Here is a 17,324-nt window from a genome sequence, read left to right on the forward strand (position 1 = left end):
TATGTTCTTATCTTTAATTAAGCACATTTAATATATACTTTAAAACAGTACTATTAATCTCACGGTAGAAATAAATATATTGAAATATTTTTAAAAACTTTCAATTAACTTATCATGAGCATGTTTTTGTGGCCATTTATGCTGACATATGTAGTGTACATAATAAAACAAACATTTTTAAAAATGTAATCTTCTCCAATACTTCTTATGGTGACCAAAAAAGGAATCCACAAGGTTGTGGATGGCTGAGTGAATAAAGTGCTTACATACAAGCATGAGGACCTAAGTTCAATTCCTCAGATCCATTTTAAAAACAATAAGCATGGTGGTGCAAGTTTGTAATCAGGCAGAAGCAGAAAGCCAGGCAGCCTAAATTTCAAGCTTCAGTCTTATAAAAGAGTAGGTGACATGTAAGAAACTTCACTCAAGGATGTCTTATGTCCCCCAGCACATACTAAATACATGTGTGACTGCATATATTCTCATATGTTGTCTGTACATACACATGCATCCACACATAAAAATCTACAAAAAGAATTCCACAGGATGGCATGAATATGTGCTTCCATGAGAGAGCACTTTCCTGACATGAGTTCCAGGATTAGCACCTCCAGAAAAACAAAACAAAACCCAAAGACTTCCTTGGTGGATCTTTGGATTGGAGAAATGTGATTCAGTGTGCATTAACTCTATTATATGATGAGAAACATTTTTGTTATAGATTTAACCTCGCAGATTTCCTAAGGTTGTCTTCTGTCCCTCCCCTAGGATATGCTGAACATATGTGTGGCTGCATATATACTCGTATGTTATCTATACATACATGTGCATGTACACATAAAAATCTACAAAAAAATTCCACAAGATGGTTATTTGCTTCCATGAGAGAGTACTTTCCTGACATGCCTGAAGTCATGGGTTCCAGGGCTATCACCTCCAGAAAAACAAAAATCCCAAAGAATTCCTTAATGGATCTTTGGGTTGGAGGACCATGATTCAGTGTACATTGACTATCTATTACATGATGGGAAGTATTTTTGTTATAGACTTAACCTCACAAATTCCCTTCTGGATGATGACTTTGGATGTGACCCCTGAATATATAGACACAGTATCTCCTCTCTCCTCAGCACTCACTGTGTCCTCATATATCACATGGATTTAGGGCATAGTCACCATACTTACCCATTCTCCAGTTCAATTGTGCTGGGCTGGAACTTCCAGTGAGATCTGAGGAGCTGGAGAAAGCCATTGGAGGGAGGAAGGAGCCCAATGGGTCGTCACAGTTGTCTGAAAAGATAGGGAGAGAAGAAGAGGTCAGATTCTACTGGCAAGACAAATAGGACTTCTCATTTATTAGCCATCTGTGCTGGAAAAGGTTGGGGACTATTCTGCAGTGTGTGCTATTGTGGTTGTTTCTCATAGCACTCAACTATGGTATGACTCCCTTGCATGGATGGAGGAAATGAAGGCTGGAGCGATTCAAGTTCACAACTCTAGAGACTAGAATATCCAGAACACTCAGGAAGATTTCTTTGAGTCAAAAGCCCAGCTCCCTATACATAACTTCAGCTGAGCATTTGCTCAAAGCCTTTCACAACATGTGTGTGTTTAGTCCATAAGGGAGACTCTCACAGGAGGATGTTATCTATTCTCCCTCCTCAGCCTCCAAGGACCCTTGCAATAAATGTGTCCATCCCAATAAGATAGTTTTGAATTTCTTGCTACAGCTTATAGGTGAGTTGGTGAGAAATGTGCTACTTACCTAATATCTCACTTGTGTTACAAGAAGTAAAAGAGTAGTCACAGATGTTACACAATCTGGAACTGGATAGTAACTTCAATAGATAACTTTCTAGTCTTCCCTGCTGAGATACTATCTAAGACTGCTTTGAGAATCCTAAACAAACATGGGTTCATTGGGTCAATGAGACCACATGACATGTCTTGACAACATGGTTATGCCTTTTCAAGTTCACACTAATCCATAGTCACTGGGTTTCACATGGAGGGACTTGGTCTTCACACAACACATACCATATGCATAATTGATTTGGATATTTGTGCTCACCAAAACTAGCATTGAGATTTAATTACCATTCAACCAAACTAAGAGGCAGGATCTTTAAGTGGTGATTAAGCCGTAAGGGCTCCATCCTCCTTGTGAATTTAGTGTTTCAAAACTGTAGTTTCTCAGCCTCTTCCCGTCTGTCACTTACTGACTCAGCGATTTGGCCCTGTGACATACTGACACCTTCATATCAGACTTCCCAAATTTCTTCCCAAGACAGGATCACTTAAAAATGAACAGCCAGCTGTTCATTTATAAGTGATCCTGTCTTGGATATTCTGTTACAGTAGCACAAGACAGGTTAGGGAATTTGGTCATTGATGTAAGTAGTGATGCGTTTTTCTGAATCTTTCACTAGATGGTCCATGTTTTCTTTGGTCCTTAGCAAGGAGTCTACTGCATAATAGAACCTAAGCAAATGTGTGTAGAAAAAGTGGGATGGGGAATGATACTGGCAGGGACAAAAGAAAGGACTAATCAATCAACCAATTAGCTAACCTCACAAAGCCCACATTCTTTTCCCATTTATCCATTTTGAACACAATTGATTCTCTGGGACATTGAAAAATGACTTCACAAAATCTAGACAGACCTTATTCAAAACAGATTTGAAATGTGCCACTCAGGGTAAATTTCCTGGTGTGCAGGCTCTTGGGAGAAACTGATCGGACATTTTAAAAGAACATTTACAAAGGATCATGCTTGTTTATCCAGTCAATTCTTACAAGGCCGTGTTTCAGATAATTGCAGGAAAAAAGTAATTGGAAACGTGAGGATTAAATTCTTGTTTGTTAAGTGTGTTTGAAAATCACCTGGTAAACTGTGTTTCAGGTTTCTCCAAATGCAAATGCTTCAACATTGTTAGACAAGAATGGAGCAGAGGCATATCTTAACTGAAGAGGAAAACATCAGAAACAGCAATGCAGCTTGGTGACTCTGGGGCTGGGGCATACATGGAGTACGTGGCTGCTTTACTCTAACACAGGCTAACATTAATGCCACAAAGCACTTATTCGATATCTCTTACATATCTTACACATGTATGTACACACATAGACACACACACACAAATACAAGGCAGAAATTACATTTGTTTATGACCCTTTTGTAATGAAGAGGTATAAGAACATCAGATACAATTGGAAGCATAGCTCAATTTGATAAGTGTTTGCTATACAACCTTAAGAACCTGAGTCAACCACCCATGTGAAAATCTGCATGCTGAACTACCTTCTTTTAACATCAGCACTGGGGAGGTAGAGACAAGTAAATCTTTAGGGATTGCTTGCTTTCCAACTAGAACAACCTATTTTGTGAGCTCCACTCCAGTGAGAGACCCTGTCTTAAAAGAGAAGGTTCATGGAATCATGAGGAATGATACTTGGTTCATCTCTGTCTTCCACAGACACAGACATGTATCAGAATACATATGTACCTGCACACACGTGCACCTGCACACTAAGACATGGACACACATGCACAGACTCAGACACAGGTAAGCTCACAATGTGAAGTTGTCCTTATTGCTCTCTGATAACTTTTCCATGTGTCATGGATGTCCTCTATAAACACTGTCTGCTCTCAGCTCTGGTCCTTCCCTAAACCTTCCTTATCAGATTTTACAGTAGAATGAACTCTTTATTTTTCTACATATTCACATTTTGCATTCTAAGGGAGCTGACTATACTCTTTTTAAAAATCTAAAGTTAGTTCAAGCCACACATCACTTAGAGAACAGCCCTGGAGCTTCATTTCTCTCCTTTGCATAGTTGCCCTGTGTACACATGTAAATTGTTAAAATGCCTACCATGTGGAAACAGAGTTGTGACCTAATTATTTAAATTTAAGTCATCCTATGTATTTTAAGATTCTATTCGTGCCTGTCCTCACATGGGCACTAGGAAACGATCTGAGCAAAATGGAGCTATACCCTGCAGGTTGCTCACACACCAAACATAAGCGTTAAACAGATGGACTTGGGGGACAACTTAGAGCACGTTCACTAAGGTTTAGCACAACTCAAAATCCTTCATACTTGTCCAGACTTCTGTACTCCCTCAACAACAGCTTTAGGAGAGCTAAACTTTAGAAACCCTTTGCCCTAATAGTAATAACAGCCATGCTTCCTATTGGCTGTTCCCACTTCTGTACTTTCTGAGGACAATATTTCCAAGTTGAGCATTAGCAACTAGGATAATGAACAATGACCTTGGCCAAAAGACAGATTCAGTGGAGAATTTTAAGTGTCTTGTCCTCGCAGAACTGGTATACCTAAAGAATGAGATCTAAAGAACCCATCTGAACTGAGATATCCCATCTCAAAACAGTGATAAAAATAGATAAATTCCAAATCATAAAGGAAGACAAAGCATCCTGACTTCCACCTAGCATAATGAGGGGATTCCCTGTAGAGTCTCTACGATTACCTAATGATGTAGGATTCCCCTCTGTATGCTATAAATATGTATTATTATCATTGGTTAATGAAGAACCTGCTTCAGCCTATAGTGAGGCAGAATATAGCCAAGCTGGAAGAGATATATAGAGAGAGTAGGTAGAATCAGGGAGATGCCATGTAGCTGCTGAAGGTGACAGACACCAACCACCAGTCAAAACCTTAGCATTAGGCCACAACCTCAGAGCAATATACAGATTTTAAAAAAATGTGTTAATTTAAGATGTAAGAGTTAGCTAAAAATATGCCTAAGCTATTGGCCAAACAGTATTGTTATTGATATAATTTCTGTGTTATTATTCATTTCTGGGTGACCAAGAAACAAATAGGCAGTCTCCGTCTACAACCTGATAACCCTAGCAGAGAATAGACTTGGCATTTAAAGTTTGGAGGTTCCAATTTGTGGATGTGTTTTGTCTCCTGCCACAGCGTCTGAATACAGTCTAGGTAAGTGGACCAAGTTGTGTTCTTACGTCTGCCGAGCAGGTAGACATCTGTATGATATCCACCCCTAACTCTTTGATGGAAAACCAGGAGGAAGGAAAGCCTTAGAATGAATCCCACATGAGAGCAGGCAGCAGGAGCTTCTGGGACACTCACTGCCATCCAGGAGGATGGAGACTAAGATTCCTAGGATCCTGCTGCTGTGCTCTGAACTCCTTCAAAGAACTGGTGCTGCAAATGGTTATTCTATGCCAAGGTCTCACCATGAGCCAAGGACATAGGAGAAAGGTGGAAGAGAAGAGAGTGGAGCTCCATGGGAAGGAGATCACAGGGTGTGTTCAACACACAGCTGGGTATCCCGGTAGAGGCTGGTTTGACTTCACACCCAACACATGCTTGGGAAGGAAAGAAAGGAGAGGCCATCTTCTCCAACACTTCTACAGGCTTCCTACCACATTGTCTTTCAAATTTAGGCTTCTCTACTTCCTCAATCTCCTACAGTGTTCTCACAAGTTGTGGGTCTGTGGTGTGTGTGTGAATGTGTGTGTGTGTGTGTTTATAGAAAGTAAAAGAGTGAAGAAACCTTGTCTGGAGGGACTTTCTGTTTGTGAGACGGTGTCTATGTAGCCCATTGTGTGTCTTCACTTGCAATTCTTTTACCTCAAAACAACAAGGGTACCAGGCTTTCTTGTGTGGAAGGAAGTGTTTCCAGTTTTGAAAAAAATTCTTGAGGAGCTAAGCTGATTAATCTCAATTGTCAACTTGGCTGAATTTAGAATCAACTAAGAGTGGACTCTCTTGGAACAGGTATCAGGGATTTTCTTGATTGGGTTAGTTGAAGTGGGAAAGATCACTGGGAATGTGGGCAGAGCCTTCTGGAGGAACCTAGAAGAGAGTACAAAGGAAAGGCTTTTGCTTATTTTTCTAACTGTTCTTACCATCTTACCCACGAGTTCATGTACCCATGTCAAGACTTCTACTCTGCTGCTGCTGCCGATTGGTGCCATCCTTCTCTGACATCAATACTTAGCTTCTTTGGTCAAAGACTAACAGTTCTCCTGGAATCCTTCAGGTTGTCAGCATCAGATCAGGGAAATGGAAGCCTACAGCTTCCTTTACCAGATGGGGGTGCCAAAGCCTTCAACCTCTACTCTGAGCAGCAACCAGCTCTCAGCTTCTCCAGTGTGAAGAGGGCCATTATAGACTCACATGTGAATCAGTCTAATAAACTCTGCTTCAAAATATGTGCATTCTGCATTCAGTTCCTACAGCATGCACTGAGCAGCACAGGGAGGTTACTTATACCCACTTCCAATGCATTATTCTGAGATAGACCACAAGCTTCCTTAGAAATTGTAAAACAGATATCACTAAATGCACAGTGCACTGTTTCCAGAATAAAGTCCCCTTCCTGTGACATTCCTTCCAAACTGCAAATTCAATTAAACTTTAAGCCCTAATTAAAGTTGGTATCATTATTTTTCTTTAGCCAATGACCATCATTTCAGCAACTGATTATCTTTTCTCTTTGTTTTTAAACTTGATTTTATTTTTATTTAGGTACATGTGTGTGCAGGGGAGTTGTGTGCACATGTGGGTGGGCTCTGTGGAGGCCAGAGTAGGTCCCTGATACGATAGATACAGGCTGTTGTGAGTTGTCTGACTTGAGTGCTGGGAACTGAACCCAGGTCCTTTGCAAGAACAGTAAACAGTCTTTACTGCTGAGCCATCTCTCCAGATTCTGCTGTCTTCTTTTATAACTTAAAAAAAGAAATGCTAGCTATACTCCATAGCTACATAAATAAAACCTCAAGTATTCCTGGTGGACCAAAAGCTCATCTGCTTTTATAGCTCAGAAGCTATTGAATCAACTTTTGATCCATCTACAAATAACATATTCTAATATTCAACGATTATTCTGGGTCTGATGGCAGTGGCACATGTCTTTAATCCCAGCACTTGGGAGGCCGGGGCAGGAGAATCTCTGTCAGTCTGAGGCCAGCATGGCCTACAATAGCTAGTTCCAAGACAGGCTCCAAAGCTACAGAGAAACCCTGTCTTGAAAAAAATTAAGATTATTGAGTCTATGAAACCAGAAAAACATCTGAATTTTTTTTTTTTTTTTGGTAAATGAGGAGATACGAGCCAAAAGAGATGACAAAATCCATCTAGGACTATTACTGGACTGGCTTGGACCAAGACATAGGTATATCACTGTGCACTGGTGACCTCTAGTAGATTCCACTTCTGGATGAGGCAGGCTACAATTATTTACATTATTCATAACAGTTTATTTAATGTGCCTTGTGTTTTGAATGATTACTGTCTCCAGAAGACCATGTGCTTGAACACTTGACAGTGATGGTGGTGGTGGTGTGTGGAAGGCTGTGGGACCTGCATCTGGTGGAGTTTCTTTGGAAGAGATGCACCTCTGGGGGCACATCTTGAGGTGTTGTAGCTCATCCGCATTCAGATTCATCCAGAGTTTCCCGACAAGGGATATAAGGTATTTTGTCACAATGATGAATAACATAACTAAGACAATATGTAGCATTTATTAACATATCTTATTGCTAAATGGAAGTTGTTTCTTGCCTGTGGAAACTCTTGAGAAATAACAGTTTGCGGTTTTTCACAGTTGTTTACATTTTCATTGGACCCTGATTTCTCCCTTCATTTTCTGACCCTTCCTCCTCCCAGGGGAGGGAGGACAAAGGACAGATGTATAGGTAAGAAGAGAAAATCAGAAGAAATTCATGTGTTTGTTTCTGGGAACCTGCATGGAAGCCCAAGGAGGTTGACACTAATGCTGCAGGGAGGGGGTGACTGCTTCTTCAGACACATGAGCACCACATCCCAGGGATGTTCGTTCAAAGCCCAGAGCAGCATGCAGGGAAGGTGGAGTAAATTCCACATTAGCACAGCGTCTTGCAAGTTACTGCTCAATGTTTAAGATCCTGCTGCTTTAAGTAACATTTTTTTTGTTGCCAGCATATATTTGTATTCATTATTATTAAAATACCAATAGAGTTACAGATGGTAATGAAGTGAAATTGTGTGTATCATCTTGATTACTACAGTAAATTGTCTGCATATGGGGATTTGCAGCTAAAGAGATTCACTTGCATTTATCGGCAAGATAAAACCCCTCTTAACATTAAGCTTGTAATGACCTACTTTGTTTAAAGTATGAACTCTGTGGCATGTCTTTACGGGTACTTAGAGGCCATAACTCAGGATTCTTCCTTCCCTTACTTTTCCCATTGTTACCTGTAATTTCTCTTAGCAAACAACGATAATAAATACAAGGCTTTACTCCTAAAATCTGACCCTGTCTCCTTTCTCTACCATAAAACCAATGACAACAGCTCTCTAAAGAGCAGCATGGAGAACCTCACCTTCTGTGCCCAGCCTTCCTTCTCCACGTTACTACAAACAACTGCTTTTCCATCGTGTTCTGGACAGTCAGAGCCAGACTGCTGGCTACAGGATGACGTTGGACTCAGACCGAGACCTGAGGTCAACCAGATCTTCCATTTTAACAAAAAGTGCTGGGGTGTGTCCCAGGGGTAGAACAGTTGGTTAGCAGGCATAGCACCCTTGAGAGTTCAATTCCTACCACCAACTCCAGTCACTGTATTAAAAAAAAAAGTTTGAAAATTTGTTTTTAGGAACTATTGCATGTAAAACTGAAACAACATGGCCCGAGATCCAGAGTCCTATGCCCTCTTCTTGAGAACTGTAAATATTTGATCACTTTCTATTTCTCTGTTGTAGGTTCTTTGGCTGTAAAAAAGTGAATTTCTCCTGTCTTTCATTCCATCAGGCTTTGGAAAGAGTGAAAGTTAGGTATGAAGAATCCCTCAAAAATGCTAGAGATGAACATAGAACCTCACATTGAACAGTGAACAGTGACTCTTGTGGGTGACAGACTAAAGTGTCCACAATGGAGTGCAGACACCCTAGCCCATCAAGATGCAAACAAGAGGGCATCGTGGAGCGTGTAGGCTTTTAAGGCAGTCCCACCCACCCCAGATGGTGGAGAAAACTTGCTCTGGAGTTGGTAACATTCCTCCCAAAGTGGCTCCTGAGGCTGCATCACACTTAGATCCAGAAAGCAGAAGGGCACATCCAGGAGCTCAGTGTTTTGAGACTCCTAGAGTAGCTTTGTCTGGGGTCAGCAGTGATGCAGTTCTCTGTCTGGGGTCTGCAGCGCTGCGGCTCTCTGTCTGGGGTGGGCAGTGCTGCGGCTCTCTAAGGCCAGCAACAGAGCAGTTCCCAGGTTGCTGGGTCAGTTTTCTGTCTGGTGAGGGACCAACAAGGAGGAGCCTTCTGTGTGGTCAAAAGCAGAGTTCTGAGATGTTGAGATTAACAGTAGGAACAGCACAGAGAAGACTATTGTGAGGGTGAGGAGTTGGCAATGACAACCAGGCTTATACAGGGTGGCCTTTTCTTTCTGTGTGTGTGTGTGTGTGTGTGTGTGTGTGTGTGTGTGTGTGTGTGTGTGAACTTTCAATGTAGGTCAATGTGAGTCTCTGTCCATTGTTTGTATTGAGTCTACTCCTCAACTCTAAGGTGGTTACTGAGCCTGGTGGACCTTGTGTAAATGTAGCTCTGTTGTTCTCACATTTTACATGAGTATAGCACAATCCTAGGCATAAATTGTTTTCATATCAGATTATAATATCAGATTATAATCTCAGTCCAGCTATACTTTCATATTGCTGTTGGATCTTATTTAATTTTTTTTATTCTTTGGATGTTCTATGCCATTGTACAATGAATATTATTATATCCATGCACCATTTCCTGCCCCTACTCCCTTGAGCTCTACACAATCACCCTCAAAGTTTCATTCTTATTTTCTCTTTGGTTTTGTTGTTTATAACCCCCAGTCTAATTACTGTTCCCCCATGTACATGGGTTTGGTGTCATCCACTGGGGCAAAAGTAACATACCAGGAGCCTTTTCCCCAAATGAGAGTGATGTTCCCACCCTTAGAAGCCAGCAACAGACAGTAGCTTCCCCAAAAGGGATGGAACCTTGGAACCACCCCAACCCTTTGCTGGAATTTTGACTGGTTTGGTCTTGCACAGGTCTTGCACAGAGAGGGACAGCTGCAGGGAGATGGTGTATTCAACAGTCACGTCATGTCCCGCGTTGGTTTTGACTTTTGTTTTCATCCCAACATAAGAAATATTTTGCTCCCTTCAAACAGCTGTACTTTACTGTCTTCCATTTCTGTCCTTAAAACTAACTTATCAATGGCTTGATTAAATTCAACAGAAGTTTCTTGCATACTTCCTTCAGGATGTTTTCTCAGGTGGAATGCTAGAGACTGAAGTGTGACCCAGTGAATGAAAAGAAGCAAGATGCAAAGCACAAACTCTGTTCTAAAAGAATGAATGGAATAACATTAGAAACCACAGGGATGCGACAGATCCCATTCTGAGAAGTGTGAAGGACAGTGTGACTCAGCAAATGGCCACTTAGCACAGGGAGCATGCTGCTCTCCAGTAGGGGTAGAGCAGAGACTAGGGAGACAGAGGTCTCATACAAAAGGTAAGCCAGTGGGCCCTGCTGTAAACAGAAGGGCAAGCTCCCACTCCTGCCCCAGAATGGGTCAACAGTGGAGCAGGGTTCATTCTATCTCTCCTGCTTTCCCAAAGGGAGGGCAGGCACTATCAGGAAAAGATTCTATTTTTTTCAGACTGACCAGTTTTGGATGGGAGGTGGGGAGAGCAATATAACACATATTATATGAAAGTTGAAGGAGAAATACTGGGGGTTTGAGAGTTTAAAGAGATGAGAGTCATGGAGAGGACTTCAGGAGGATGATCAATCAAAATTAAGTTGGTAAAATACCTTAAAAAATCCTGTCACTTTTTATGCCAATTAAACATTATACCATATTAAATTAAAAAAAATGAAATGGCCTATACTGGGGCTTAATAACAAGGAACAACCATCAACAAGCCATGTCCCCAGAAGAGAAAAGCATGATGGGAAGTAATTAATTATGGAAGCAGAAATGAGGGTATTTTACATGACAAAGTTTTCAAATACCACTAATGCACACCTAGGGAGCAGTTGTCATTGTCTTCACTTTGTAAGCTAACTGTGACCCCACTAGGATTCATTGGAGAGTTTCAAACTCATGGTCACAAAGGCAGTCCTGATTAATATCAGAGTGTCACAAAGGAAAAAGACAGGGATGTGAGAAAAAGACCTCGAGAACGGCGACAGAAGTGGAGATGGGAGTAAACAGAATGCAGTGTGTATGTGTGTGTGTGTGCGTGCACACGTGTGTGCATGCACATGTGTCAGAGGACAGATGTAATCAGCAAAAATTATCATGTTAATTAAAACCTGGCAACAACCATACAACAAACTTGTTAAGCGTGCAGGAGATTTAACTTGGATAGCAAGGGGTATGATAGTTGGTAACCCTACCCTCAGTTCATAGAGGCTGACACAATTATCTATGTAGAGCTTAGATAACTATGGCAATAAGCCTTGTGGTAAAAATTTTGGAGGTCTCTATCTGTCACAAGGCTTATTGCTAGTAGGGCAGACAACTCTAAAGCACTAGCTGCGTGTTTAACTCCTATACCTTCATCCCACCATAATGACTGATCCAGTTGTGTGTATCTCACTCCTGGTTGCTTCTCCCAGTCCAGTATTCATAGGAGACCCCTTTAGCTTGAACATTAGCTGTTCTAGGACGCATAACTGAAGAACCATAAAAGACTGATAGAATCTTCTCAGTTCAGCAATTGCAAAGCTAAGTGAGGGCAGCCGAGGGTCATGGCACACTAAGAAGAGAAGGTATTAACAGATGACAGTGCTGTTGGACACCTGACACTCATCCTGTTCAGGCTTAGGCTAAACGCAGCAGAAAGCAGGGCGTACATTCCCCGGGCTCTCCTTGCCCTCTTCACACTTCACTTTAGCGGCCAGAAAGAAGCTACATCAACACCCCTTTTTTCCACCTTTTTGTCTTGTCCTTTGTATTTCTTAATTTTTAGTTTATAATTTTATTGCATTTTAATTTTAGTTTTTAAAAAGCTTTACAAAACATTACACTTCTCACTTTGTGTGGTTCCGTTTACTTAGTTTCTTTATCTGGCAATCAGTTTACTTCTGTTTCTCTCTTATTCCTTTCTGATCCACAAAATTCTAACCCGTTGTTCTGTTTTGTTTCATTTACTTAATTCTGTTATTCATTCCTTTGTTTTTCCTATTTTGCCTATTTTTTGCCTCTTTCTTTATTTCATTTATTTAATACTTTCTCTCTTTTTTGTTGCTTTTTGTTATTTTTCTCTTTCTCTTTCTCTTTCTCTTTCTCTTTCTTTCTTTCTTTCTTTCTTTCTTTCTTTCTTTCTTTTTTCTTGAGGCAGAGTTTCTCTGTGTAACAGATCTGGCTGCCCTGGAACTCTGTTTTGTAGATCAGGTTGGCCTGGAACTCACAGAGATCACCCTGCCTCTGCCTCTCAAGTGTTGGAATTAAAGATGTGTGCCACTACCGCACAGCTCATTTACTATTTTCATGTTTAAGTCCAATACAACATTTTAATTTCACAATATACAATTGAAACAAGTTTTGTCATTTTCTGTTCTATTGTAGCTGCTGGTAGATTTTCTGGGTTTTAGTAGGTTTTTTTGTAGTTCTAGAGCACGTTTCACTTGGTGGTATTGCTGTCAATTCGTGTTTTCTATTCTGAGTGGCACTGGGTTCAGAATATCTAAGAAAAATCTGATCACTAAGAAAATCCTGAAATTAAAGAAGAAGAGCTATCTGTACAAAACCAGGAATCAACACAGCATCACATATAATATGACAGAGCAAGGCAGAATTAAATCTTCAAGACACCATGCTTCCTCAGTTACAATCCACAGATACTGAAAGGGCAGTGAATTTAAAATCCCACTTCCAAAAGTACCAGTGACTTAAAAGAGAAAACATGCAAATTAATCAAAAAAAAATCAACCCAGAAGATACATGTGAAAGTCAACAACATAGAAGAGAAATAAACTAAACACAAACAATCGTGCATGCTGAAAGTGGAAATAAACCCTCAATGAATCATAAAATAGTAGAAAACATCACAAATAGGCATGACAAAGCAGAAAGGAGGCTATTAGGGAGGAGAAATAAGGTCAAAAACATTGCTTTCAGTCATTAGTAAGGACAAATAAGATAAAAAGGAGGTAAAATAAAAACTGAAGGAACAGAAATTGATTCTGTAAAATCAGAGCACAAAGTCCTCCCAACTCTAGAAATGGTCACACAAGTACAGGACACATCACATCCTCCAATGACTGACTGTAGTCATAAGAGAAACTCTCCATGATGGACTAATCAGAATGGCCATGCTCATGAATGGACCCCTCCATGATGCACTAAACAGAATGGCTGTCGTTATGAGTGAACCTCTTCATGATGTCCTAACCAGAATAGACATGCTCATGAATGGACCTCTCCATGATGCACTAAACAGAATGACCATGGTCATGAATGGACCTCTCCATGATGCACTAAACAGAATGACCATGGTCATGAATGGACCTCTCTACGATGCACTAAACAGAATGGCCATGGTCATGAATGGACCTCTCCACGATGCACTAAACAGAATGGCCATGATCATGAATGGACCTCTCCATCATGCACTAATTAGAATGCCCATGCTCATGAAGGGAACTCTATGTTATGCACTAACCAGTAAAATATCAAAACTACAAAACAGCATTGAAAGCCACAATGAAAAATGCTGAATCATCGAAGATGGATCAAAATGGCATCACATCTCCTGGATGTATCATTGACGGCATCGTGTTTTGATTAATATGTGAGAGTGAGATCCAACAGTCAAAGGTCAGGAAACCTTGGCCTGCCTGGTAAAATGCCTGGGGATCATGCCTATGAAAACAGTACTGTGGCGCTGTATAAAGTGAACCATAACGCTACTAAACGATTGGGGTTATGAATATAATTGAATTAGATAGAAGTCATCTGTTTCTTTTATTGTAAGGATAGATACTATAAAACTCCCAGAAAAAAATTATTCAAAGATTTTTGAATATTAGAAGCCAGGAGTAGAGGCAAGATTACTTTGCAAGGTTTTGTCTGTTTGATTTTTGAGCCAAGGTCTTACCATTTAGCCCAATTTACAGGGATCCTTCTGTCTCAGTCTTCCTCATGTTGGAATCAAAGACTTGACTTTAGATAGTTTTCAAAAAGACTGTTTAGAAAATCAGTCTTTGAAGGAATAGAATTTTATTTGTTCTACTTTTCCTCTGTGATTATAGGGAGGAATTATGACTGCAAATGAGTTCTGTGTTTTCCAGAGGACCTGTGTTCAGTTTCTAGCATCCAAATTAGGTGGGAAACAAATGCCTGAAGCTCCAGCTTCAGGGGACCCAGTTATTCTGGTCTGTGAGGGGAGCTTCACTTGCATACATGTTCATGAGGGAGCACACACACACACACACACACACACACACATACACACACACTATGTAAAAATAAAATAAATATTTAAAAATATTTCCTTTTCATAAACTCACATCATGCCATGCTTTATGTTCCAATCTATCAACATCTTCTTATACCATGTCTACATCTGTGTGTGTGCATGCAAGCATACATGTACACATACACACACAAAGAATGTTCAAGTTCAGATATTCTCATTTATAAGCATGCTCAATACATGAATAGACACTATAATGTAAGATGATAAGATTAGTAAATGAGAAAAATAAAAAAGATAAAAAGTTACAAGTATAGATGATGGCTTTCTACTTTAAAAGTATGCTGTTCAAATCATTATATACAAAATATAAAGGTGAGAGAGGAGGAGCATTTTCAGGACAGTGTTTCTTTCCATTCAGCTCTCATCAGAACTGGGGGTTTCTCTTCTAGAACTGCATTTCTCTCAGTGGGAACCTGCTCTCTTTCATAACACAATGTGGTAAGACCTCCAATAGCTAATCATGATCTCCCATTGACCTGTTGTAAATTACACTGAAAATCTTAGTTATTCAGGAAACCATGATCTAAAAGTGCTGATCAATCAATCCATGCACATCCACAAAGCCATTTCAGTTCACATGTGTAAGGCAAAAGTGTTCCCAGAAGAAACACTATCATCTGTGGACTTCTGTCTGCTAAGTGGGAATTATGGTATGTATTCACTCATAAGTGGATTCTAGCCATAAATAAAGGACATTAAGCCTATAATTCGTGATACTAGAGAAGCTAAATAAGAAGGTGAACCTAAAGAAAAACATAGTTATCCTCCTGGATATTGGAAGTTGACAAAATTGCCGGGCAGGGTTTGGGAGTACGGGGGTAGGGGTGAGGTGGGGATAAGGGGAGATGGGGGAGAGAAGGGAGAAGGGGAGGATGGGGAGAGCTTGAGGGAATGGGATGGTTAGGATGAAGGAGGGGTGGATGTGGGAGCAGGGAAGCATATATCTTAATTAAGGGAGCCATTTCAGGGTTGGCAAGAGACTTGACTCTAGAGCAGTTACCAGGTGTCCAAGGAGAGGTCCCCAGATTGTTCCTTGGGCAGCAGAGAAGAGGGTGCCTGAACTGACCTTGTCCTATAGCCACACTGATGAATATCTTGCATATTACCATAGAACCTTCATCTGGTGAAGGATGGAGATAGAGACAGAGACCCACATTGGAGCACTGGACTTAGCTCCCAAGGTCCTAATGAGGAGCAGAAAGAGGGAGAACATGATCAAGGAAGTCAGGACCACGAGGGGTGTGTTCACCCACTGAGACGGTGGGACAGATCTAATGGAAGCTCACCAAGACCAGTTGGAATGGGACTGATGGAGCATGTGATCAAACCGGACTCTCTGAATTTGGCTGACGGTGGAGGCTGACTGAGAAGCCAAGGACAATGGCACTGGGCTTTGATTCTACTGCATGGACGGGCTTTGTGGGAGCCTTGGCTGTTTGGATGCTCACCTTCCTGGACCTGGGGGAAGCGGGGAGGACCTTGGACTTCCCATAGGGTAGGGAACACTGACTGCTCTTTGGCCTGGAGAAGGAAGGGGAGGAGGAGAGGGGAGGGAAGTGGGAGAAGGGGAGGAGGTGGAAATTTTTAATAAATAAATAAATAAAAAGAAAGAAATGCCTGATTAGAATCCTAAGATAGAACTGACACCTGGCCAGATGATCAATAGCACACTAAAGAGTTTAATCCCAATGATCCTCCTGTTGGATGCAGGAAACTTATTCTGGGAACTTGAACAAATATTGACCTTCATCAGTATTTGAAGATGAGGAGATGATGGCTAACTCCCCACAGTAAATATATCCTTATCCTTCCAGGTCCTACTGTGACTTTCTTGTGTGTGTGTCTGTGTGTGTGTGTGTATGTATGTAGTGTATGTGTATACATGCATATGTATGCATGTGTGTGCCTGCACTCATCTGTGAACATGTTCATGCATATATGTGTGTGAGCATGTACATGTATGTATATATTTATATATACTCATAAATGTGTGTGCATGAGTATGTATGTGAGTATGTATGCATGTATTTGTGTGTTTGTGTCAGATACTGTTATTTATTTACAAAGAGAACAAGCTGTTTAGAATACATATGTATGTATTTTTTCAGGATAAATTCATTTCCCAGCTCTATAGTTTAGTATCTAATCTACTGGAAATTATTTAAACACAATGCATAATGAAATTGGATACTATACATTGACATGTGAAGTGACAAAGAGACAATCATCTAAAATGTTCAGCTTATTGATTGACACATTATTATATTCACAGAAGTATCTTTTGCATTTTAAACATATACACCTGCACATGCACAAGGTCATGACTTTATGTATTCTAGTACTAATGTAAAATTTACTTGAAAATGTAGCCACTAAAATAGGGTCTGTCAAGTTTGAGTTTCGATACTAAGCGTGAAAGCAGAAAAACACTGTACTGGATAAGAGAGACATTGATTTGTCAAAACTTTGCTCTTGACAACATGACCATTTATCAGAAGCTTCAACATGCTCTCCCCTAGGGGCTATTCTTCCACAGCTGAGTTGCAGGACCAGGCATGAATTCTCTCCTATGGAGCAGGCTTTAAAACCAATAAAGAGAGCAGCTGGTTACATCCATAAACAGCCTCACCAATATTACACCAACAAACACATTTGCTGGCAGGTGGGATGGACCTGATCAAGACACATTGTATCCATGCGTGAAATTTCAAATAATACAAGAAAGAAGAAAAAAGAGAAAATTTGTTTTCATTTCGGTATGAAAAGTATAGCATGTCTCTCTCTCTCTTTCTCTCTCTCTCTCTCTCTCTGTGTG

The 17,324-nt window shown here is 40.5% G+C and overlaps 1 protein-coding gene across 1 annotated transcript in view; it reads right to left on the reverse strand.

Annotated features, from left to right (window-relative positions):
• Positions 1-17,324, reverse strand: part of LOC148118628 (contactin-associated protein like 5-1-like) — a 901,008-nt gene that overhangs the window by 701,800 nt on the left and 181,884 nt on the right. The window contains exon 2 of the mRNA XM_087900698.1: positions 1,186-1,290. Coding sequence (XP_087756824.1) covers positions 1,186-1,290 — 105 coding nt within the window. The remainder of the gene's footprint in view (positions 1-1,185; positions 1,291-17,324) is intronic.

Source organism: Myodes glareolus, chromosome 22 (assembly GCF_982192425.1).
Source record: "Myodes glareolus chromosome 22, mMyoGla1.1, whole genome shotgun sequence".
In the NCBI taxonomy this organism is placed as follows: domain Eukaryota; kingdom Metazoa; phylum Chordata; class Mammalia; order Rodentia; family Cricetidae; genus Myodes; species Myodes glareolus.